The sequence below is a fragment of the Genypterus blacodes genome, unplaced genomic scaffold, assembly GCF_046128005.1.
Source record: "Genypterus blacodes isolate CSIRO-AG114 ecotype Tasmania unplaced genomic scaffold, CSIRO-AGI_Gbla_v1 ptg000032l_1, whole genome shotgun sequence".
NCBI classification, from domain to species: Eukaryota; Metazoa; Chordata; class Actinopteri; order Ophidiiformes; family Ophidiidae; genus Genypterus; species Genypterus blacodes.
Window position 1 is genome coordinate 2259100 of NW_027466845.1, and position 23587 is coordinate 2282686.

A 23587-nucleotide genomic window follows, 5' to 3' on the forward strand; every position below is an offset into this window, starting at 1 on the left:
CTTCTATTAAAACACAGTAAAACAGAACAACTGCAAACGATCACAAATTGCATCTTATATACAGCAAGTATATATTATATATTTTTCCTTTGCACAACAGTTTGGTAGTTGGAGAAAATAAATCAATGATATTAAAACAAATAGAAATTTTGAGGCACTCCTCTCCCAACTGCCATGCTGTTCCGACAACAAATACACACATCTGTGAAATATACATATTTTACAGTATTTTAGAAAATGGCTTCAGATTCATTATTGAACCGTGCGAAGGTGCTTTTAAGTTTTCTTTTTTTTAAATCAGCTGTACTTCAAAATTTGAAGATTTGATATATCATTATTTTATAATTCCTCCTTTCAAACAACTGCAATAATGACATTAATGAAAACATTAGGACATAATGGAAAAGTAACCTACAGGAAATATGTTTTTTTTTTTAGTTTTTGCTTCTTTTTTTTTACAGTTTAACTGGGCTGGATCAGAATGGCATATTGGCCATCCCTCCAGGGCCATAGCCAATGGGACTATCCAGAGACATTCCCCGCTGTCTGAGGGACTGGGGGCCCATCATACCTGACTGCGGATGGGGAGGGCCCATCATGGGACCCTGGGGGGACATGAGGGGACCCTGGGGGCCAAAGGGATCCCCTGTCATTGACATACTTCTTTGTTTGGCCTGCATCATCATAATGTTTTGCTGTGCTATCAGATTGTGTGGATGCTGCTGGGAGGAGATCACGCCCGGGTACGGATGGGAGGGATGGTGGAGAAGGCTGTTGGGCATCATGGCTTGCTGTTGCTGGTGCTGTTGGGGCACCATGCCTGTCCTTCCCATCATATGTCCAGGGGGGCACATAGGGCCCATGCCCCCACCGGGTATCATACCCCTTGATCCCCCATGAGTAAGGCCCATGCTTTGGCGAGAGGGGTGTGGTGGCAGCTGCTGCTCTGCCATCATATTCTGCAGGTTGGCTAAATGGGGGTTGGAGGAAGGTCCACTGCTGTGTGGGGGGGCAGAGGAGAGCTGTTTGAGGAGCTGCTGTGGGGTGGGCTGCTGGGATGCCTGCCCCTGATGTGGATTGTGATGCGGCTCACTCTTGGGGAAGTACTGAAGGGTGCTACTGGGCTTATCAGACGGAATGATACGGGAGAGATCAAACTCTGGGATCCCTGTGTGACTGGGTCGTATAACTTCACTTAGATCTGGTCCATCCCCCATGGGCAACGAGGCAAAGGAGTCTGAGGGGTGAGGGGGTCGCTGGTGAGGATGTCCCTTGTTGAGCAGATGCAGCTGCTGCGGTGGCAAAGCGTCCTCATTAGACTGAGCAAAGGTCTGTGACATTCCTCCGATCGGTGAGTGCATGGGCCCATGGGAGCCTGGCTGCATGCGAACAAAACCCGCCATTTGGTTTTGTGACATCGGTGACACGTTGCAGGGCCCCATTCCATCAGGGGGGCCTCCTCCCATCATGGCAGCATTCATGGCAGGCATACCCATAGGGTTGGGGGAAGAAAGCATGGCTCCCGAGGCATCATGGGGTAACTCTTGCTGACCTTGGTTTATGAGTCCCATGGGGCTTTGGGGATCACTGTGGGGACCCATGGAGCTCTGGGAGACCAGTATCTGGGACGTCTGGTGGTTGCCGAGGTTTCCTGATGGGACAACAAAGCCAGCAGGTGAAAATTGCGGAAAATGAACCAGAACTTATTAGACTTATGAAGGAATTATAAAAGGCCTATTCATATTTTCAGATAGTACGTTTATAATATGATAAGATCATTTAAATGGTGACGGTTTCCATAAAAAAAACGGCAAATTGATCAGGCAGCATATCGTCATCTGAAGCAGCATTTATGAGTTAGTTTATTCTTTCACAAATTGTGTTTCTCTCTCTGTGGTCACGGTGGAACGCCCGTAGCTCCATGACACACTGCTGTGGAGCTGCTGGAAAGATCATTCCACTGTATTGTGTGTATGTGTGTGTGTGTGTGTGTGTGTGTGTGTGTGTGTGTGTTGTTATCTTCACACTATACCTCCAATGCTGACACCAGACAGCAGAGGTCGATCAGGCATCATCTCATCGTCTGAAGCGGCAATCGTTTTGATTGCATCGTGGTAAAGAGGAGTGGAGCTGGGCAGAGCGTACTTGGACATCCGAGACATGATCAGAGACAAGGGATTCTGGGTGGGAGGGGCGTCGGGAGAGGAAGCAAATGGCATACTAGGATTCATAGAGCCTGGCTGGCTGATAGGAGTAGAGTTGGAGCTTCTCGGGGGCAGTGAGGGGCCTGCAAAGGACAAAAAGAAACTTAGTGTCACAGCAAAACATCAACCGTAACAAGTACAACACTGCTGTCTGGAGTTTGGACTGACCTGTCTCGGTGGAACTACTTCCTCCGTTGCCCACTACCTTCCCACTGTTTGGAACACCTGGACTTGGAAGAGCCGTTTTGGGAGATGTCCACCCTGGAGATGCCACAGCCATGGCTGGAGACTTCAGTCGCCCAGGGGAGACAGAAGGAGAATGCATCCCAAGGTTGGAAGAGCCTAATACCTGGGGAGACTTCATGGAAGAAGAGGGAGTCCCAGCACCAGAGGCAGAAGAAAGTGGGGGGTGGGGTCCTGTAGATGAGACCTGTGAGGGAGACTTGAGTCCTGGAGCAGAGGGGGAGTGTAAGAGAGAAGCAGGATCCTGGCTGAGAGATGGAGACTTGAGCTGATGATGAGGAGGCATAGCAGGAGAGGTCAGGGGGTTAACATTCAGTGAGAGGTCAGACGGGTGACGAGGACCAAGCTCTCCTCCCCTGAGGACTCCGCTCATTGGAATATGACTGAGACGTGACGTGCCACCCATCTGAGTGGGACCCTGTTGGTCAGGACTGAACATCTCAGAACCAGGCTGCTGCAGATAGGGTCCCTGTACCGGACCTCCAGGGAAGGGACCTGCGTTGGGAAATTGGAAGGGCCCATCGGGTCCTGGGATCATTACCTTATTTCTGCCTCTTCCATTCTGAGCAGCCCTGATTCGTGAAATCTCCCCAGGGCTCAACATCTCACCTAGAGGCCCCCCTCCCCCGGGACCTCCTCGGAGCTTCTGAGCCAACATCAGCTGCTGATGCTGCTGCTGCTGAGGATTCATCTGTGGGTTCATGTTCATATTAAGGTTGCCCCCCAAAGAAGAATCCACCAAGTCTCTCATCTGGGGACCCCCCTCTCCCCCAGGAGAGACCATCATTTCCCGTGACCCAGGAAAGTCCATAGGATCACCTCTGTTGGAATGTGGACCTCGCCCCATTCCCAAATTGGGAAAATCTGGGACACCAGAGTTGTCTATAATTCTTGAGCCGAGGCTGCCTTGCTGCTGTTTAGCTAACCTGTCCAGGTCAAACCTGTGAAGGCCCTGCATCTGACGTTTCTCCATTATACGGAACATTTCCTCACGAGTTAGAAGACGTTCAGGTTCCCCCTGCAGGTGTTGAGGTGGGCCACATGGTCCACCGGGGTAGCAGCCGTGAAAGGGACCTCCACCTCCCATGGTGTTGGGCATATCGTCCAGCCACATCATCCCTGGCCTGTTGGGCCTCTGGGGTCCCAGTCCCTCCACTGATAAAACTCCCCCCGGACTACCAGGGAACCCCCCTCCACCAGGGGGGGCTCTCTGGATCTGTCCCAGGAACCTTGGACCACGGGGTCCGTCCTGGTGCATGTCAATCATGCGTGCATTTCCACCCATTCCTCCTCCCATCATAGCGCCAGGACCCCACTGCTGATCTCCAGGCTTGCTGTGGTAGGGAGGAGGGGGTCCTCTCATCATCATAGGACTGCCATGCATACCCATCTCTGTCATCATCCTGAAGTGCTGGGGATGAGTCTGGGGTTGCATTTCCTGTTGTCGTCTCTTCTCTAAGTAGTACTCCTCCTGAAGTTTCCTCCATGCCACTTGCTCAGGGGTCAGACCTTCTGGTCCAAGTAAGGGACCCATGTCCAACCCAGGAGAAGGAAGCTGGTGATGGGAGTGTTGTGGCATGTTATGATGGTGCGATTCCATTTGAGGACCGTCAATGGGAGGTCCACCAAGGGACTGTGTCTGAGAGATGATGGACTGCAGCGGTTCTTCATATTTCTTCATCCCCGTCATAGGAGCCAAGGCTGATGAAAGAATATTACCACCACCGCAATTATCAGAGTTATTAGCACTATTTTCATTGTCTTCAAGAATACTACTCCTATCAGTGTTGTTGTTATTCAGGTTGGAGGGATTGTTAGCTGGATTGCTGTTGGGGCCTCCTGGATCTCCACCGGCCCCGCTACGCAACAGCAGCCTCTCAATGTCTCTGAGTGTCTGCAAAGAGCGCTCTCTGTGTTCAAGCTGCTCTTTGGAAAGCCCATCTGTATTCCCCGGGCCTCCCCTCTGGCCCGGGTCGCTCTGCAGGTGCGCTGATAGGATGGAGGGACTCTGTGATGGAGAGACATTAGCACCAGGAAGAGGCATGCCACCTGCACCCCCATCTCCTGATCCCGGGCATGTGCCTGCAGGTGCGGCTGCGATCCCTCCCTCTGACTTATGGGCAATGACGCTGATGTTATTGCTGTAGGCGCCACCGGGTCTGCTCTGAGAGGATTCATTATCAGAGTGTCCCGCTGATGACGGCGTTCCCACAGGATGCAAATGGCCGCCCACTCCTGCAGAGGCTGGCCGCGGTGTTCCACTCTGGGATTTGGGGGTCCCTGTGGGAGGAGAGCTGACGCAGCTCATCTTCTCAGAGAGGCTGGGCAACTTCCCTGACTGGTGGCCCTGTCACACACACAAAGACAAGAGTTCAGACCGCTACTACTCCTACTAATGCTGTTATATGACATCCATTACTTATGAACTGTGCTGTACAATATGGAGAGGAATTGTGATGCATGATAACTTATTTGGATGATAATAAAACGATATGAAATGCCATAAGTCACTTTGAGTTGTGTAATATCAGTTTCTCAAATAGCACAAGCTGCCTGCAGGAAAGGATAGAGAATATACACAACGCAAATAGTGTTGATTGAATACATGTAGATTGTGTAATTGAAACACAAACTGACATTAAACTGACTTTTGTACTTGTAAATGCAAAAACAACAAAACTGGAGTGTTTCCAAATCTGAAAATGACAGAAACATTCTCTGTGCTCTTTACTTTTATAATCCTTTATTTAGACGGAGCTTTCCTCACAATGTCGTATTAATTATAAACCAAACAAGTTTAAATCCTGTATACTTGTATGCTGTGGAGCTGTGGATGTCTGACCTGATCCAGCTTGGTGTGTGGAACATTTTGCTGGTGAAACAGAAGGATGGAATCGGTCTGTCCTTTCATCACCGCCTCTGCAGCGCTGTCGGAACAAGTACGGTATGATTATACATGAAAACATAAATACTGTAGTTACTGAGGCTCCATTCCTGAAACCTCTTGATCAGATATAGATCCAGTGTTTCTTACCTGTTGGCGAGGTTAGTAGTGAAAACATACACCACTTGCTGGGAAGGCTGGGACGGCTCGGCCTTTAACCCCGGCCCCACTCCACATCCCATTACTGGAGCCCCGGGTTCAGAGATGGGCCCTGCAGACGGCCGGTCAGAGAGCCCCTGGATAGGAACGGCCAGGACTCGCTCCCCTGAGGAAAACACACACTGGTTTGATTTCTCCACGGTTGCATCCAACATCTGAACACTAGATGGAGCTAAAAACACGCTGTTCCAACACGGCGTCGCCTCAGCGTTAATAGTGTGTGTACATACAGGGGGCAGGGTGTTTCTACATGTAATGCATGCCGTCGCCATAGTTGCAGCCAGAGCGGTGTCAGTCAGTGTGTGTGTGTGTGCTGTGTGGAGGTAGAGAGACTCACGGTGGGTCGTGTGCGGCTTGTCTTCATCTTCCTCTGTGTCGGGACCGGAGCACCACTCGTCTCCGCTGTACGGCTGCTTCTTCTCCAGGACACAGCGCCGCTTGCTGCGCATAACACCCTCTGGAGGACAACACACACACACACACACACACACACACACACACACACACACACACACACACACACACACACACACACACACACACACACACACACACACACACACACACACACACACACACACACACACACACACACACACACACACACACACACACACACACACACACACACACACACACAGGGAAGCAAATCAACATTTCACCCAACAACTGGCAAACTGCTGCCCATGTACAGAGCAGTACTTCCAGTGTGGTTTTGTTTTCAAATCCATCACATTAATTATTGAAAAGCCACCAATTCATTTCCCACAGCCATAAGCTAACACTGTGTGAAGCAGGTCGGCCTCACCTCATGGATGTTACAGGCTTCTAAAGCTTCCTCCACATAACCATCACTTGAAATACACGACGGCTATCAATATGATTTAATGTTGACAAAAATATGCCTACAAACACAATTATACAACATTTTCCACAAGCAAAAACTATGACGAAGATATCGGTGAGTTTCAACGTCTGACAGCTTGAACTTGGAATTGTGATCGCTAGGTAAATACTACAAAGTCTAGGGATGGGAACTCAGAAGAGACAAAACATCCCCGCACACTGTGAGCCGAGGCAGCGAGCGACATCAGAGGACAGCAGCTGCATCCTGTGGCATCTCTCCACAGATCAACATCAACAAACTCATCCTCAATTACAACCACCACGGTGTGAATTTAACGCTATAGTACACAAAGCGTGCTTAGATCCCTGGAGAGCAACATCAACTCATCACCGGATGAGTTGAAGAGGGTGCATTAAGGCCCCGTGTCCCCCTTTAGACCCTCAGATAATCAGACGAGACGAAGGAAGACAGTTTAGTAGATTTATCTCTCAGAGGTCTGACTCTTTGTGACAATACAGAGTCAGGACAGCAGAGGGAGGACGGACGCCTCACTGAGAGAGGCTCTTGTTTTTCTACAGGCAGAAATTAGATCATGAGGGTGAGACGACGAGAGAGAGCGAGAGAGAGAGAGGGGGGCAGTGTGTGTGTGTGCGTGTAGCTGTTATTTGTGTGTTATTGTGTGAGGGAGTCGTAGAGATTTCACCTCAAAGTATCCACTCTCGTTCATTCTCTCCCTCTTTCAGCCTGTTGCTCTTCTTTGTGTCGGAGCCACACCTCTCCCCCTGAGTATGTCAAGTAGCGTGTGTGTGTGTGTGTGTGTGTGTGTGTGTGTGTGTGTGTGTGTGGTGTCTGTGTATGCGTGTGTGTGTGTGAAAAGAGCAAGCTTGAAGTCATATACAGGAAGCCCGGGCGACTTTCACAAAGCCATCACGTGTTCTGTACTCAGCCATTCACATCACCTTCCAAAAGCCTATAAAACATTACAAACACCACATGGCAGCTACAGTTAAACACCTGAAGACCCTAATGGCCTCGTCTAACACAAAACATACAGTGAGACACCAACCCCCCCCCCCCCCCTAAAAAAGGAACTTAAAATGTGCCCACCCACTTCTCTGGTCTCTAGCTTTTCTAACACCTTCTCTAAGCTCGCTACACTCTCACATCTTCACCACCGCCCGTCTCTCTCTCTCTCCCTCCGGGCGCCCTGCTGCTCGCTCATCGTGTTCACGTCACACAGCAGCAGCGCGGGCATTGCATTGCCGTCAAGTAAAAAAAAAAAACCAGGGGGAAATTCTGACACTTCGCATAAAGGTCAGGACATTACAGCGAGGGAGAAAACAACTTCTTCTGTCCTCTCAGTCCGCACACGGGCTTCCTGCTGTGGAGGAGGCGAATACACGTAATCTGGTATTTCGGGTTAAGATTTCGGCGATAGGAGGGTAAAGGAAGTGAACTTATGACACTTTCAGGAACACGCTTGACACGTCGCGCATTTGTTGTGTGTATCTGGGTCTTACCTCCTTTGGCATCTGTCTCCAGCGATGGAGGAATGGCATTTCTCGCTTCACCGGAGTCGATGGAGACGCTTCGTTCCCGCTTAGATTTGGTCTTCAGCATCCCTCCGCCGCCGCCGCCGCTTACCTGTGGGCCCGCAGCCTTTAACCCAGGGTTGCCAGGAGAAATCTGGTTGGTTTTGACCCCATGGCTCCCGGCGCCCTTTGGACCCAGGTGGCCGGCGGCTCCCTGCTGCTGCTGCTGAGCCTGCTGGTTTACGCTGGGGATCTGGGACCGGCTGTCACTGGTGACTTGCTTGCCATGATTGGCCAGTTTACTGTCGGTGAGCATTTGATTGGCTGGTGATTGAGGGTGGAGGTCTGGTATGGAGAATAGCTCTGCCTGTCTGTCAGTGCTCACATCTCATACAGGCGACACTGATGGAGACAAGAGGAACAGTGTTAGGACTGCTTCAGGGTTACACGTAATACAGTGAATCTGAGGTAACACGAAACTAAACACAAACAATTGCAGGACGGATATCATTCTGACTGGATTATTGACACCTCAGTTCTTGATTCGGCCATGAAAGCACTTTTTCCTCTGCCTGTTTACTCACCTCATCTCACCCAGACACTCATCAGACTTAGTGCCATGCTGCTCCCTGGGACACTTCACTGACCACACATGGACCTGAGGGAGATAAGAGGAGAATAATATCATCAAGTGGGAGTCAGACAGCAACATTTACAGTCAGTGCAATCTGTCTCTGCGTGTCGACGCTCTCTGGGTCAACATCACCTTTCGCGAATGAGGACGGAAACGTAGAGAGAAGACGTCAGAATCATTGATAAGAGGGGCAAGGCCAGAGAGGCGCTCGGGGTGCGACTGTCCCTTTAAGAGAACGGGAGAGAAAGAGCTGCAGCTGGGGGAGGGGCCTGCAACTCACAAGTGGCTCTCCAGGGTTTTAGGTTCCTCCCCCTACCAAACACTTCTGCTAACCACAAGAACTCCACCACACATTCCACAACACTATCTGTAGCAATACCTGTCTCTGCCTTGCTCGCTCTCACACCTCCTCGCTCCGTTTCACACATAATCAAACTTTATTAACTTCTCATTATAGATTTTCTTTTAAACCCCGGGATTATCAGCATTACTTGTGATTGCTCTTAATCCCCTTTTAGTCTGACCTGAGAGGCCGGATCGAAGTCTGCACCCCAGTCACTACTGGCTTTGAGGAAACAAACACACACACACACATGGGGCAACACTGAGGAGTATTCATGGCCAATGTTATGAAAGGAAGAGGTCTCATTTGAGGTTCAAGTCCATAACTGCACGCTGCCGCCCTCTTGACACCGCCACCTGCCTGTGTCCATAACCCCAAGCCTCTGATTTTAACCTTTGCAACAGGGGTGTGCTGTGTGTGTGTGTGTGTGTGTGTGCTACTCCCAAAGAGTTTGTGTTCACTCCACATAAGACTGTGTGTCCATACATATCACGGTCGTCTGCACACAGCTCAGTTGTTGCCTGTGCAAAGACGTGCACGTCAATCGCTTTTGCAGGTCTCGACAAGTCACTTCCACACCTGTTCCACGTGAACAACAGTTGGTCAAAACAGTCGTTGCAGCCAGCGAGCGCAGCCTGGATCTCAGGGCTGACATCATGCAGACCTCCTGTGAACCTTTCCAACGGTCCCCATTTTTGCCGGATGACACAATCGCACCGCTGCACGCAGCTCAGTCGACCCCCGCTCAGCTGTCGCGCTCTTTAAACGCCGTACCATCTGTACTTCTCACTCACCTTGGCAGGTAATGGTAAACACACAACGCTGTAATTAGTCATTAACTACCACCGGCTCAAGTCAGCACAGAAAGGAGCCTTGTTCACCGGCTGAGGACTTCCATCATTCATTAACTCAAACAGAGACAAAGTGAGACAGTCGCTGCTGTTGACAGTGTGACTCACTCGCTTTGTGCAACACAAAGTGGAGGCAGACTAATCACACGCAGGGTTTCTGACCTCCGAGTAGACAGTTAGAGCGTAGATAGGGCATATCTACAGTCACACTTTTCAAATCTCCAGTGATTTATGCTGTAGTTAACATCATCAGGGAGGTAAAGGAGAAGTTGGATCCATCTCAGTCTGGAGTGTAATTGTGTGGCGTTGAGTAAACGGCTACAGGCCCTCGGTACAAGTCACCGGGCCTTCTAGTAAATGTTGTGTCTCACCAGAACATTCTGTAAACCTGGGATTGGCCGAGCACTATCATTATACGCACTCCATGCCACGTGCAGTGTGCAGCCTATATTTAAGCAATCAGCCACAGGGAACGGTGCATTATAGACACTTTAGAGCAGCTAAAACCCTATTTAGAAAGGATTTTTTATAAAACTTACAGTGGTGATACTAAATGCCGGCAATGTAATTCTATTATTATATGTAAGAGATTTTTTCCGGGCCTTTCTTTCTTCAGTAGAAGGCAGGAGTAGTAGTTTTTGGTGAGTGAATTAATGTTTAACTGAGCTGTTATGCAGTCAGAGGTCTCACACAAGGCGAGTTCCCCGACTCAAGCCAAGATACTCCGTCTCTGAACGAGGCTGTTTACAAGCATCAACAGATGGCAAGAACCAATTTGTGTTCCAAAAGCTGAGAAAACGTCAGGGCCATTACAGACGGGATCGTATGATTAGAGATGAATTAAACATAATGTTGTATATCAGAGTATATTTGAGATTAAACATGGGACAAAGCCGGTCCTCAACTGGAGAGGAACACGGGTGTCGTCTGCAGTCATCACTTTCTGAGCCGAAGACGGGAAAATAAGACGTTCAACTGCTCGGCTTAAAAAAATGATTCGTTCTTAATTACGGTGACATCTGAATGATGAGTTGAATCAAATCATCCCGGCTGCTATGAAAGTAATTTGCAATAAAAAAATCAAGGTTATAAAATCAAAGTTAATGTTCCTTTGGGGAGGGTTCCTCACATTCCCTCCCCCGTCTCCAGCCTGCAGGGTTGCTGCCAAAGCAGTTTTGAACATGCGTTTCCAGTCAAGCTTTGTGTCCGTGTTGATAAGCTTGCAGCTTTCCATCTGGCCTCGCAGACTGGAGCTTTTCCTGTCAACGGGGTCTCCTCTAGACTAGACCGCTTCAAATGGCACAGGGACTTCAGCAGAGAGACATGTGGCTCTCGGAGACGGAGCTACTCCAGCCCGACGTAGCGTCTTCTTCAGCAGGACGGGTTTCATCTGGACATTTCCAGCTTTAACTCCTCCCCGTTTCACTGGACTTACATGTACTGTACAGTGATAAATCATCACCATAAAGATCTATGTAGTTGGTTTTGAGAGGGTCATGACTTTTGTTCGTTTGATCTCCTTCTGTGCTACTACAGAGCGTTGCTTATTGCACGTTCCAACTTGAAAAGACAACAATAAACTATCTTTTTAAAGACATACGTAATTGACCAGAGTTTGACGTCAGTTGAGAGCCTCACCTCATTCTCTGAAAACGTTGGGGAGAAAAAGAACTGGATCAAAACCCAACTCCTGCCGCTTAAAGAACGTGTTGAAACAGTTGGTAGATGTACAGAGTGACACGGGTTGATCTTGTTATATAAAGAATGCTGACTCCTATGACTAATCAGACATACCTGGAGTCTGTAGAGACGGACTAATTAAGGCGCTGGCGTCACTGAGTGAGCAGCACATGACCAATTACACGGAACACACACGAAAACAAAACCAGGGTTGCTTCTCAGTTACTTCCAAAAGCCTTCAGAGATGATTACTGCCAAATCCCGGTGGAACCTTTGCCTTGAATCGAATGAAAAACGAGACAAAACAAAAAAACAGATCAAAGTTCACAATATAATTTGAGCAATTTCTGTGTTGCACCGCTTTGACCTGCATGCTCGCGGCAATTACAGGGAAAACAAACTCGTAATTCATAATAAGATTTGTCCTTTTCTGGGTAAGAGTTTACCTTTTGGTCGCCTCTCTGCCCAGTGAATCTTGACTGCTGACCGCGCCTGCTTCAACTGTGCTGTGTGAAAGGCTACTCTCATCAGCTGGCAACGGGACACAGACGGAATGCAAAGCAAGACGAAGAAGTGATCGGGATAATCTTTGCGAATAAAGCGCAGAATCCTCTCCAATCTGAAGCTTGTACTGAATCGAATAGAGTTGATCCGAGTCCAGCAGAGTTGATCCTGTTGTGTTGACAGGCCGCTGCTCCGACATCTGAGAATGTCAACAAACTAGTTTGACTGAGCGACTGCATAAATAAAATGTACACTCATTGGTAAATCACGCAAGTTTACAGATGTTTTAATTTGCTTGAAGTTGTCAGTCAACTATTCAGTAGCTTAAAGTGTTCACAGACAAACCGTAAGGAAGACACAGTTACAGCTTGGTGAAAACTACATATCAGTCGGTCCCTGGATGCCTGGGAAAGTCTTACTGCATGGCTGCGTGGAAGTAATGTTACTCTGCAGACTCTCACTGCTACTAAAATGGCAACAGGTTGGATCCCCACAGCAGCAAACGTGAACCGGCAGCGACCAAAAACGATTGTGGTGGCAGACGCTGAAATCCTACCCGGTCAATTACTGTAACTACCTTCCAGTTAGGAGCGGCGGAGAGAATGTAACACTAATGTAGAAACACTAGCAGATCTCCCACCGAGCTGAGAACTAAACACAAGGTGGCAGAAAGTGAAAGAAGACATGGCGAAAAAAAGAAAGATTGTTTTTGGTGAACTCGTCAGGGAGCGGTGGCAGCAGCTAAAGAAGGTATTGTCTACGAGTACAGCAGGTTACAGTGTCACATCCCCATACCATACACTCAACTAGCATCCCTGCCACATCCAAACACGCGATGGTTCAATCAAGGTCGATCTGGCAGAACAAGATGGACGAACATGTTGGCGTTCATTACCTGCATCAACAGTTGGCAAAGGAAACTGGTCAGCTGGTCCCCTTTTGCTACCATTGATTTCCTTGCGCTCATAAACAAAGCAGAGAACAAGAGGATCTGAGAAATGATTAAACCTAAACTTAAAGCAAACACAGGCGGGCACAGGTTGTTACTGCGTCGACCCCCTGATGTAGATCATTCCAGCCCGTCTACCTTTTAAGTCCAAGCTCCTTTAAGGGTAGAGGAGGAAGTAAACATGCTAGCTGACAAATAACCACAAACACACACACACGTCTGCGCTGGGTGAACTCGCTTCAGGGCTCATTGGTTAGGATAAGAACTACGAACCAGGAATTCTAGTTTGAGTGCCAGAACACAGCAGAGTGGTTAACAATCCTCTACGGGGAGAAGTCAACAACTCTGATACCCTTTCCACCAAAAGTTGTCCTCCATCTCAATGCTGTAAGATAAAGTATAAACAGAGAAGCAGTGTAGCAGAGCGTCGCTGCTCTGACCTCCGCTGACATGACGCAACAGTGGTATTCAAATGAATGAGGAAGCTGCAGTTTGTTTGTGCCAGAGTGTTTTTGTCAGTCTGAGCACACACTAATTCACCCCAGAATCTTTAATCCAGTACAAAAAAAGAAGTAGTTCTCTGGTTTCTCTTTTCTCATTTGACATTTTCACAAATTATCTGAGGAAAAAAAAATTTTATTTGAGACTTGGGTCTTGTTCAGACGCGTCCAATAGCAGCGGCTAGCAAATTAGGAGGAATAATTCAATGAGTTTGAAATGCACTGCACATGCTCTTTATGTACTGTATAAAGCTAATGTGCTCAGGACACACACACACACACACACACACACACACACACACACACACACACACACACACACACACACACACACACACACACACACACACACACACACACACACACACACACACACACACACACACACACAATCTCTTTCTCTCCTGCATTTCTTCAGCATCAAGGTTTTCTCATTTAATCCTGAAGGTTGTGTTGAATGTTTCACAGCATATTTGCCTTTCGCTGTGGAAAACCCTTTCACACATCCATCTAAAGACATTTGTATGATAGATCCATGGCTGAATGTCACGTGTGTTCTCCAAGTTTCCATGTAAATCCATTGACAATAGTAGGCCCATTCTACAGCGTGCATGTGTGTGGTTGGAGTCTGAGCTCCTATTTAGACCCAGTGGGTCACACAGTCCTGTGTATATTTAGAGACCTGGCTCGTATTAATAGACTCAGAGAACCCTGGGAATTCAGGAGCAAAAGTCAGAAGAAAATAAGGAGCAGAGTCCAAAACACAGAAGCCAAAGAGCCCTGGTCCCGCGAGGCCAAAGTGTTTAATGGCGACGACGAATGAATAATCTAAATGACGCACAGAGTTACGCAGAGACGCACGGCTGAAACTGCTTTCCCTAACAAGCTGCATTATAAATAAGGTGAATGCAATTTGCTGCTGTGTGCGGCGGGCTAACGCAGCGTGTACCGCGCCGCAGCTAACAAAGTCAATCTTAGGAGATTGGCTAAACCGAGCACCGACATGTCCGACAGGTTGTTCTTTAAACTAATAACTATAAACTAATAATAATGACGGTGACCTCACAGCTCGGCGTTACAGGAACAACAGTGTGAGGGGAGAAAAGTCAGGATGTGAGGCTCTGAATGTGATGTTTACCTGCATGAATGAACAGAATTGAAGTCAAATACATCTGTCTGTTACTCATAATAAGGATTTTTCATTTAAGCTGATTGAAATTCCTGCAGTATAATCAAACTTGTACTGTGCCTGCAGACATACCGACTCTTTACAGTTGTAGGTGTTAAAACCGGAGCTTTAGGTGACTTACAGGTTGGGCTCACACACACACTCGCACTCTAATCCCCCTACCTCACTCGCGAGCACAATGTTAAACAATATAGTATTTGCTAATATTTACTTTTGTACTATCCTCAGCTAATGTTGGCACAGCTATACAAACTCGGAAAAAAACTCAGAGCATAACAGTCACCATGTACGGGTTACAGAGCCAACTGAGGTGAAAAAGTCAAGAAGCGATACAAGAAATGGAACAATAGAGACAAATGACCTGAGACGATGCGATGAGTCAGCTAATTATCGGTACACAGGCCACGGAGCTGCTGAGGCCAAGCGGGCGCGGGCCGGCCACATGTCTGGGCACGCTTGGTTCTCGCGCTGTCACGATGACCTCGCACCTCCCAGGCAGAGACGTTTGACTCCCCAACCCAAACTTCCCAAACACAAATCGGGCAGAGACCGAATTTGTTTCCACGTAATTTGTTTGTTTTGGTTATCAAGCGCCAGGCTGTCCATGACATCAGCAACAGCCTGAAGGCTCCCAGCATATAGGAAGCAGACGGACACTCATTAACTTTACTTTCTAATGACTTTTACTAAATGTATGACTTGAATTTTTTCTAAACCACATTATGGGATACCTGAAGGTTGATAGGATGTTGTAGCCGCTTACATTCCGGAAAGATTTCAATTTCTTCATTTGTGTTTTTGCCAATGTCTTCAATGGAAAATCTAATTAATTACTGATTATTTTTACAATTATATCTAATAAACAATAATAATAATAATATACAATATACAATATAGTTTATGAATATATTTAAAATGTAAATACATTAAAATAAATACTAAACTTCTCGATTTAATAATCACAACAACCAGTCGATTAATCGATTAGTCTGATGGATTGTTTGCAGGATGTCGAAGTGAATTAGGGATTCAACAACTGCACAACAAACATTTGGACCATGACTATGTTACAGTGTCACTGTAGGATGAAGCCGTGGACTATACTCCATTTAGAGGCACTTCTCACCCCCGAGGCTGTTACGTTGCGTAACGGCAAAAATGATTAACTGAGGTCACAGCACTGTTGCCACATTCAGGCATGGTGCCCACATATGAGCTGATGGTCATCTGTTGCAGCTTGAAATGTTTTGTTTACTGTATTATGTTTTATTGGTTATTGTAGATTGGACTTGTCAGGAGCAGGCAGCTTGTTTGTCTGTATTTCTTTCTAATGCACATGCTATTGACATCTTTATAAAGCCAGGAGTGTGGGTTGGAGAGGTCTGGATATTTTTACACCTAAAACTGTAACTTTCTCCTTGTCCACTATGACGGCTACAACACCAGCAAATAAGACAGGCTGTCACCTGACAAGAGGAATGGCCCTGGCAGAGTAGCTGAAAAGTGCCAAACGAGGCGGCGAGGCGGAGAAACAACACAAAAAAAGAGGAAAAAAACGACGTGTTGCTGACGTGTTGCTCTGCAGCCATGTTGGGAAAATAGAAAGGAGGCATATTCGGGTTTTTAGGGCCTCACGTCCGCCCACGCTGACATGCAACTCACTTTCACTGGTGTTTGGGTTTACACAGAAAATAATAAGGAAGGCAGAGTTGATGTGCGCTGAGCAGGTAGGATTCTAAATGAGGCGCGTTTTCCCTGCGACTCCCGCTGCGGTCAGGCGGACGTGTGCCGAGTTTGAATATACAAATGTCTGAACTTTTGACTCGACTCCAACCGCAATGAACTTCGTCATTATTAATAGCAGGGAATGTGTTTTTGAGCGATGTCGTGCGTTATTTCCGGCGGATTTATTGACGATAAATAAACAAAACCTTTTTCACTTTGTGTTCATCAGCAAGAAATTCCTCCTGACATACAGGCGTAATTATCACATCATGACAAGTCACACGCACACGCACACACACAGGTTTCAAACAAGCCCTAAAGTGTCACTTAATCACAACAAAACCACTTTGTGCTCAGACAGACAGACACACACACACACACACACTTCATTGGGTTTCCTGGTGAATTAAACTGTCAGCCTCTGGTAAAAAAAATCTGTAATTAATTAAATCCAAAGTGCACTGTTAAAATCTTGGAAGAAAGTTTTGAACGCCAAATTGTTGCGCAATAGAAAGTTAGAGAATTCATCAACGTTATTCCAAACATAATCACTGGGAATCGACATGTGCCAATTTCTAACTAAGGAGCTTATTCTATTAAAAAAGTGCTGTTGTGCAATATCAAACATACTCCCATCACACGGAATCTGAATATGTAGGCCTCATCTCAATCTCAGTCTCAGTCTCTGGTTGGGCTGCTTGGTGCATTACTTTTCAATTCCCTGCCCCTGGGAAACGCCATTGCAGCGTGCAGCAATATTGCAGTTTAGCCGAGGCTGACAATGCAACTTATTTGATCGTAATCACCCAATAAGCTGTTTCTATCACCCCCCTGTTGCTGAGGAGCAACACAAAGATATAGATTACACTGAAGAAAATGTCCTGCCAGTGTGTCCACAGCAGCAGCATGAATAACAAAAGGAAAGACCGGAGACTGAATGGTCGGGATTAGCAGAGTTTCGATCAGACCTGCAGAGGTAGAACACAGCAGAGTCCTCTCCCTGGTTCGGTAAAGTACACAACACAACACAACACAACAAACCTCTTATCAGGAAGCTGCAGTCAACTCCGAATTAAGATCATCGCATTAGAAAGAGAACTTTAAATAGAACACAAAAACAGTTCCGTCAGCTACAATTTCGTCCTCGGTGCCAAATTGATTTGCTAGCCACGCAATTTTGAGCGAATCCAGCAATGATGATGAACGGACCGTTATTGCCAGCGGTTCAAATATGTCGAATCAGCCATCAACCCTTTGCCAACAATCACTCAAAGAAGACGGAGGCTAATAATGTCAAAATTACTCCTGAGTGACGCCGCTGCTTTCTTAAGTGATTTCTGGTGCAAGTAATGACAATGAATTATAGCCTCTGGGCCGCATCGACGCCTGCATCTCATACAGCAGCGCAAAGTCAATGACTGAGAACAGAGCAACAGAGCAACAGAGCAACAGATTCACAGCCGGGATGATTTGGTACTAATGCAGCCGGTGGAGATAAAGCAAACGGAAAACTGCTTTCTGTGTAAAGGGAAATAGGACATAAAAGGACACAACTGCTGCTTGTTAATGTCCAGCAGGAGGAAGGATAGATAATATCCTGCATGTTTTAAAACGTTTAGGCGGTCAGAGAAAACACCCCGGTGTGTTTGTGAGGGTGCAGGGTAACGAGTGACGGGTGGGGGATGAACCACTTCATGGATTGTTGACCGCGCTCGGCCCTATCGTCTGATTTGTTTCTGAGCCATACCAACGTTCTCTTCCCTCCCTCTTTCATTCAGTCACACACTTGTTCTCCTCTCTTGTTTTCCTGCAGCCTTTTGTGGGAATGTAGGAGTCGACCAACATACCAAGAGGTTACGTCAGGTCAGCCGCCATCTGAGCCACGCGTTCGCTAGAGAACAGGCGGCTGAGCAGTTTGTTGCTTTGATAAATGGATTTTTATCTTACCCACAAACACACTCTTACTCGTATGTGGTGTGTACGTCTGTGTCACCTCACGCTGCAGCAGCTCTCCCTGACAATCCTCCACAAGTCTCCTCATAGTGCTCACTGGAGGTAAACTGTGTTGCATTGTGGGCCAAGTACACAGGTGACAGCAAAAGAAAAAGGAAAAAAAAAATTAGCGCAATGGGGAGGAGAGTTGTGGCAGGTTGCTGTGGCAACAAAACATGTCATGGGGCTGAGTAAATCCAGGCTAACCAGTAGGCAATCTGCACAGAGGAAGACCTGCAACCGAGGAAAGGCTCCAGAAAACAAAGGCAACCCGGAGATGTGTAAAGATATTACAGCCATATTTGTTTGGTGGAGCCTTTAGGGAAATCTACAGTCTTCACAGCAGCGCCTGTAAACGTGAAGGATGGAGCAGGGAAGGAAATAGGATATGTTAGCAGTAAGAGTGACTGGTTCAGAGTCAATCAAGCCATTACCAATGCAATAAAAGCTAACCTCATGTTCTGGATTCCCATCTAGAACTGTATTATCCTATAATGATGATAACGGGCCGCACATGCTGTAAACCATCGTAACATTCTCTCTCTCTCTCTCTCTCTCTCTCTCTCTCTCTCTCTGCCACTTCACATAAATAAGGCCGACGTCACAACCGGAAGGAGACCGAGCCATGAAATAAATGCAAATGTTTCAAGAGTACAACTACTTCCTGAGATTTGTATCCAGCTAAACGTGCAACTTAATGTAGAGACGCTTTCAAAAGGGTTTCCAACAAGTTCCACGGACGGTCTAACAGCCTGGTTAATGCCAAATATCTCCTAAACGCTCCGGCTTACAAGGAAGCAACGCCAGTGAGCCAGTTTAGATGGAATTTTCCTGAACATCGTAAAATTGTGTCAACTTGTCCCGCTTTAAGGGGGATTTAGCCGTAGATATGGAAATTTCGTCTCTTCCAGACTAATGTCTCTCCAGCAGGCTGGGAATGAAGTGGCAAGAAAACTGCAGACGGCGACTTCATGGATTAGCCTCGACTCACGGACAGGGAAGTGCTGGACTCATTTTGTACACAGGGTCAAGGGTTGTATCCTATCCAACACATTCTGGGAAGACGGCCAACTAGAGCAAGGAAAGAGCCCAAACTGCAGCCTCGGCGCAAGGAGAAGGGAGTCGGAACAGCAGAGGAGCAGTTGGAGAAGGGGAGGCTGATGGACAGAAGCCATTCTGTTTAATGCTGAACACACACAATCTGCTCAGGAAGAGAAGACCACTCTGTCCAATCTGATAGCCGGTGCATTGGCTATTAAACAAGCCTCTTCAACACTCTGCACGCTGTTTATCCAGCAATATTGTCAAAATATGTCCTTAATTTCTTAGACCTTTCTTCAGAACGTGAGCATTTACATTATGGTTTTAGAGCTAAAACAACATGGGGACAGTGAGTTACATACACGATGAGTTCAGGTACTACATCACGTTGGTAAAGTCTCTATCACTCCTTTGACTCTGGGTATTTAATTGCCACATAAGCCAAATCTATAGTGAATTAATTCTTCTAATCTAGTGTCACGTCTCAGAGGAACCCAGTTTCCACCAGGAGGGAGAGTGTGAGTCAACGTCTGCAGCCACATAGCAGGAAGTAGGATGTTGTTCAGGGATTCTAGTTGTGCGGCTTTAACAAGCAGTTATTTACGCCAAACTAGTTTGACTGACCTACCTCGGCCTACCACCTGCACACCCAGAGAGAGAGAACAGCATACTACAATCTACAGCAGCCGCCAAGTGATTGTTTTGAAACTAACCTAAAGACCACAAAGATCTAAATCCTCACCATTTGGATTCATTGAGGAAAAAACTATATTTAGACGTCTGTTAAGCACTCAAGAGAGTCATCAATGTGTCGTTAGAGCCAGAATGAATCCTCAGACTTGCCAGATCTCCCAAGAATCCCCCAAAAATCTCCAACAAAGCTTGGATGAAAAAATACATTATCCCAAACCTGAGGAACAATCCTTTTGTTTTTCCCAGGACATATTTCGTTTTGCTACAGCCTGATTACTCTGCACCACTGTGGAAAAGCTCTGATTATGGGCTGCATCCAACCAATCACACCCCTGAACAGGTGAGCGGGTGCAGAGTGGACGGACCGACGGATGGATGGATGAATGCTCGTCAGTCAGTTTTGAACAGAAAAATATGTGCATTAGCTGAGGCTCACTTTATTACGAGAGGCTTTCCAAGCATGAGTAACTGCTGACAAACAGAGGTGAACATCTGTCTCCTTACACCCATGAGGCTGCGTACAGTACATGAGCTCAGGCAGTTTGCTTGGCGAGGGGCCAAAGCCTGCATGCTCCGGGTGCTGATTTGGTGCAAGGCACAGCTCAAATGGCAGCAAACTCATCTGATCAAACAAACTGTAGTGAAATTAAAGGCACGGTGTGTAACTTTCATAACATATGTATGTATGCTAATGGACTGATAGTAATTCGAAATTGACACCTGAAATTGCGTCAGAAATGTTTGAAAACTTTCTCTAGGGTTGGTCTGAGGTTATTCAGGCCATTTTTAAGAAATGCCAATCAATGTAGGAGTGACAGCAGGTCCCAGTCCTTAATTTTGGAATGTGGTGGCGGTTGTGAGTTCCACTGCAGTCCAGCATAAGAGCATGGCAGTAAATCCTTATTATCTTAAAGGTTCAACGCTCCGTCCAAGAGGGGCTGATTTACCTCCGTGACAGGTGTAAGGCGGTATTATGTGGCGTTATAATGAACAACAATGGACTGTACAGAGGTGAAGTGGCCACTTAGCGTTAATGAATGTTTTAATGTAACACGGAAGGACGAGGAGAGGAAGTCGCCGCAGTTTGGACGAGAGAAGGTGTCCGCCACGACATGCAAACACATGCAACAGACCGGCTCACAAAGGAGCAGAGAACCACAATGGCTACCGAGACGTTAGAATGGAACGGAGGAAAGAAGCGCTGAGCCTAAATGTTGTCTGCTTAGGGATTAGACTGAGGCCTCCTTGCGTGGAGTCCAGTTAGCTCTCTTAGTATATTCTGTCTTGTGGAAACGTTCTCGATATCACATTATTCTTTCATAGCTCACCTTAGCAGTGCTCCCTGTAACTCACCCCAAAGCTCTCAGATCACCTAACCAGATAAGAAGCACTTTGTCAGCAGCTCACCAAATCTGCCTCTGCTTGCACCCGAGCAGTGTGTGTGTGTGTGTGTGTGTGTGTGTGTGTGTGTGTGTGTGTGTGTGTGTGTGTGTGTGTGTGTGTGTGTCGCGTGCTTATCCATTCAAATCAATTCCGAACGACACAAAAGTCAGGAAATAGACTTTCATTCATACCTCCAACATGCCAATCAAAACACTCATACAAATGTGTCACACCACTAAAATGACTGAATGATAAATTCACAGAGTCACCATCATCATCATCATCATCATCATCACCTGTCTGGTTACCAGGTGTATCCAAGGTTTCCTGAGGTCTTTGCCTTTGCTTACCAAAATATTAATGTTGTGTAGCTCACAGCTCGGAACCCAATCTCCATTGTGACACGCCACACCTTCGTATAATAAACCGGGCTTGTATGAAGACGCACAGACAGTTAAACAGGTCAGAAATGAAGCGATGCCATGAACCAGAGGGAGAGCTCAGAGAGGAATTCCACTCGGACCGGAGAGCAACACAGCGGACTGGAGCTCTCAAAGACAATTCGGATCAAGTTGCAAACTCTGTTAGGTGCTATATATAGATCCACCGGGATAATGTGGATACACACACACACACATATACACACACACACACAGCAGCAGCAGCAGGCACAAGTGTACAAACACTGAGAGGCTGCAGCAGTAATAAGCACAATGGGGATGAAGAGGATGAAGTGCAGCAGCATATCACAGCATATTCATTGAAGAAGAAGACATGGGCCACACACACACACACACAAACAGGTGAGACAGGACAGTATTTTGCAGGAAACACAGCTTTCCTCTGGTCCTCGTAAACAACCCCGAGTTGCACTGCAGCATCTACAACTTTAAACGAGCCTTAAATTAAATAAACACTCAACACAAACATGACGTAACTCACATAGCAACGCTGACAACTCGCTCACACACGCGCAGGTGGACACGTAACGTCAGCGTACGTTTAGCTTTACGTGCAGCTGTGTGTGAATCCCAACACAGAATGCCAAATACAAACATATACATCACATGTTTGCTTCACTCGTGATCCTATTAACAGTCAAACAGTGTCAGCATGAAGCGGCAGCGTGATGAAGCGGCGTGTCGGCGTCCACATGAGTGTGTGCCGCCGAGCGTGCGTGTGTTCTGTCCCCCCGCTGACAGACGTCGTTACTCTGCCTGTCACCTTAGCTGCTTAGCCTAAAAACCCTCCAAACGTCACATTAGCTAGCTGACAGGCTAATACAAGTCATTTACACATCTTGTGGGGTTCTAACATGTTGGACCCGTCCAAACCAGGCGGCATAAAGCGTAAAAGTTTCCCCTCCGCGCCGGGGCTGTTGTTAGGGAGGATTTGAGGACACACGCCGCCCCCGGTGTGAACCCCGGAGCCCGCTGCGCCGCTGCGCCGCTCCGCTCCGCCCGCTCCGCCGGCTAACTTAGCATGCTAATTCACGTCTCGCGCTAGGCTACTTGGTGTAAGCTGACGTCGCCGTAGCGCACATCTGCCAGTTGCTAGCTAACGGGATTCGAACTTTGTTATCACAGAAACACTTCCTACAACAAAAACAACTAAAGTTTGCACACGAGTCCGCGCTTAAATGATGGCGGCTCGGGTGGAGGGGGGGGACGGGACGCGGGGTTAGCTGTATGTAGCGCCGCGGCGGTGACAGTGTTCGGACGTGTACTCATACCACATTTCGCTGGTGTCTCGGATCAGAAGAGGCCGATGTCAGGAGTGACGGCCGGCCGACATTCCCGGAGTGGCCGCCCGCCACCGCTTGCTCTCCGCTCGGCGTAACACTGCGCAAGACGCTCCCGGTGCTTGAGGAGGAGGAGGAAGGAGGAAGAAGGACGCTGCTGGTGCCCGGCGAGGGGCGAGAAGAAGCAGCGGCGCGTCTAGGCTGAAGTTTCGGCTGGAAGCGGAGGACGCGTCACCTTGCAGCGGTTCATGACTCCCCACTAGTGAAGATGTAGAAGGGCAGGACGGTGCGTGTGTGTGTGTGTGTGTGAGAGAGAGAGAGAGAGAGTGTGAGTGAGTGAGTGAGTGAGTGAGTCCACACACTGACAATAATGACTGTGGCCACACGGGCGAACGGTCGCCACTGTGCTGATATGACAGGAGTGACTGGGACT

At 47.5% G+C, this 23587-nt stretch overlaps 1 protein-coding gene across 5 annotated transcripts; it reads right to left on the reverse strand.

The window, feature by feature from the left end:
* Positions 1 to 393: 393 nt before the first annotated feature.
* bcl9l (bcl9 like) lies at positions 394 to 23487 on the reverse strand. Of its 5 annotated transcripts, none has more exons than XM_076145943.1 (9): positions 23146 to 23487; positions 8514 to 8587; positions 7918 to 8331; positions 5888 to 6007; positions 5482 to 5656; positions 5290 to 5374; positions 2373 to 4794; positions 2033 to 2287; positions 394 to 1651 (listed from the first exon to the last, which is right to left on the reverse strand). In XM_076145943.1, the coding sequence occupies exons 3-9, from the start codon at positions 8243 to 8245 to the stop codon at positions 477 to 479; spliced, it is 4560 nt and encodes a 1519-aa protein (XP_076002058.1). In that variant the 5' UTR covers positions 8246 to 8331; positions 8514 to 8587; positions 23146 to 23487; the 3' UTR covers positions 394 to 476. The 5 variants fall into 5 exon arrangements, with proteins under 5 accessions (XP_076002058.1, XP_076002060.1, XP_076002062.1 ...); XM_076145945.1 differs by lacking the exon at positions 23146 to 23487 and adding an exon at positions 12837 to 13063; XM_076145947.1 differs by lacking the exon at positions 23146 to 23487 and adding an exon at positions 11884 to 12108.
* Between the last annotated feature and the right edge of the window lie 100 nt (positions 23488 to 23587).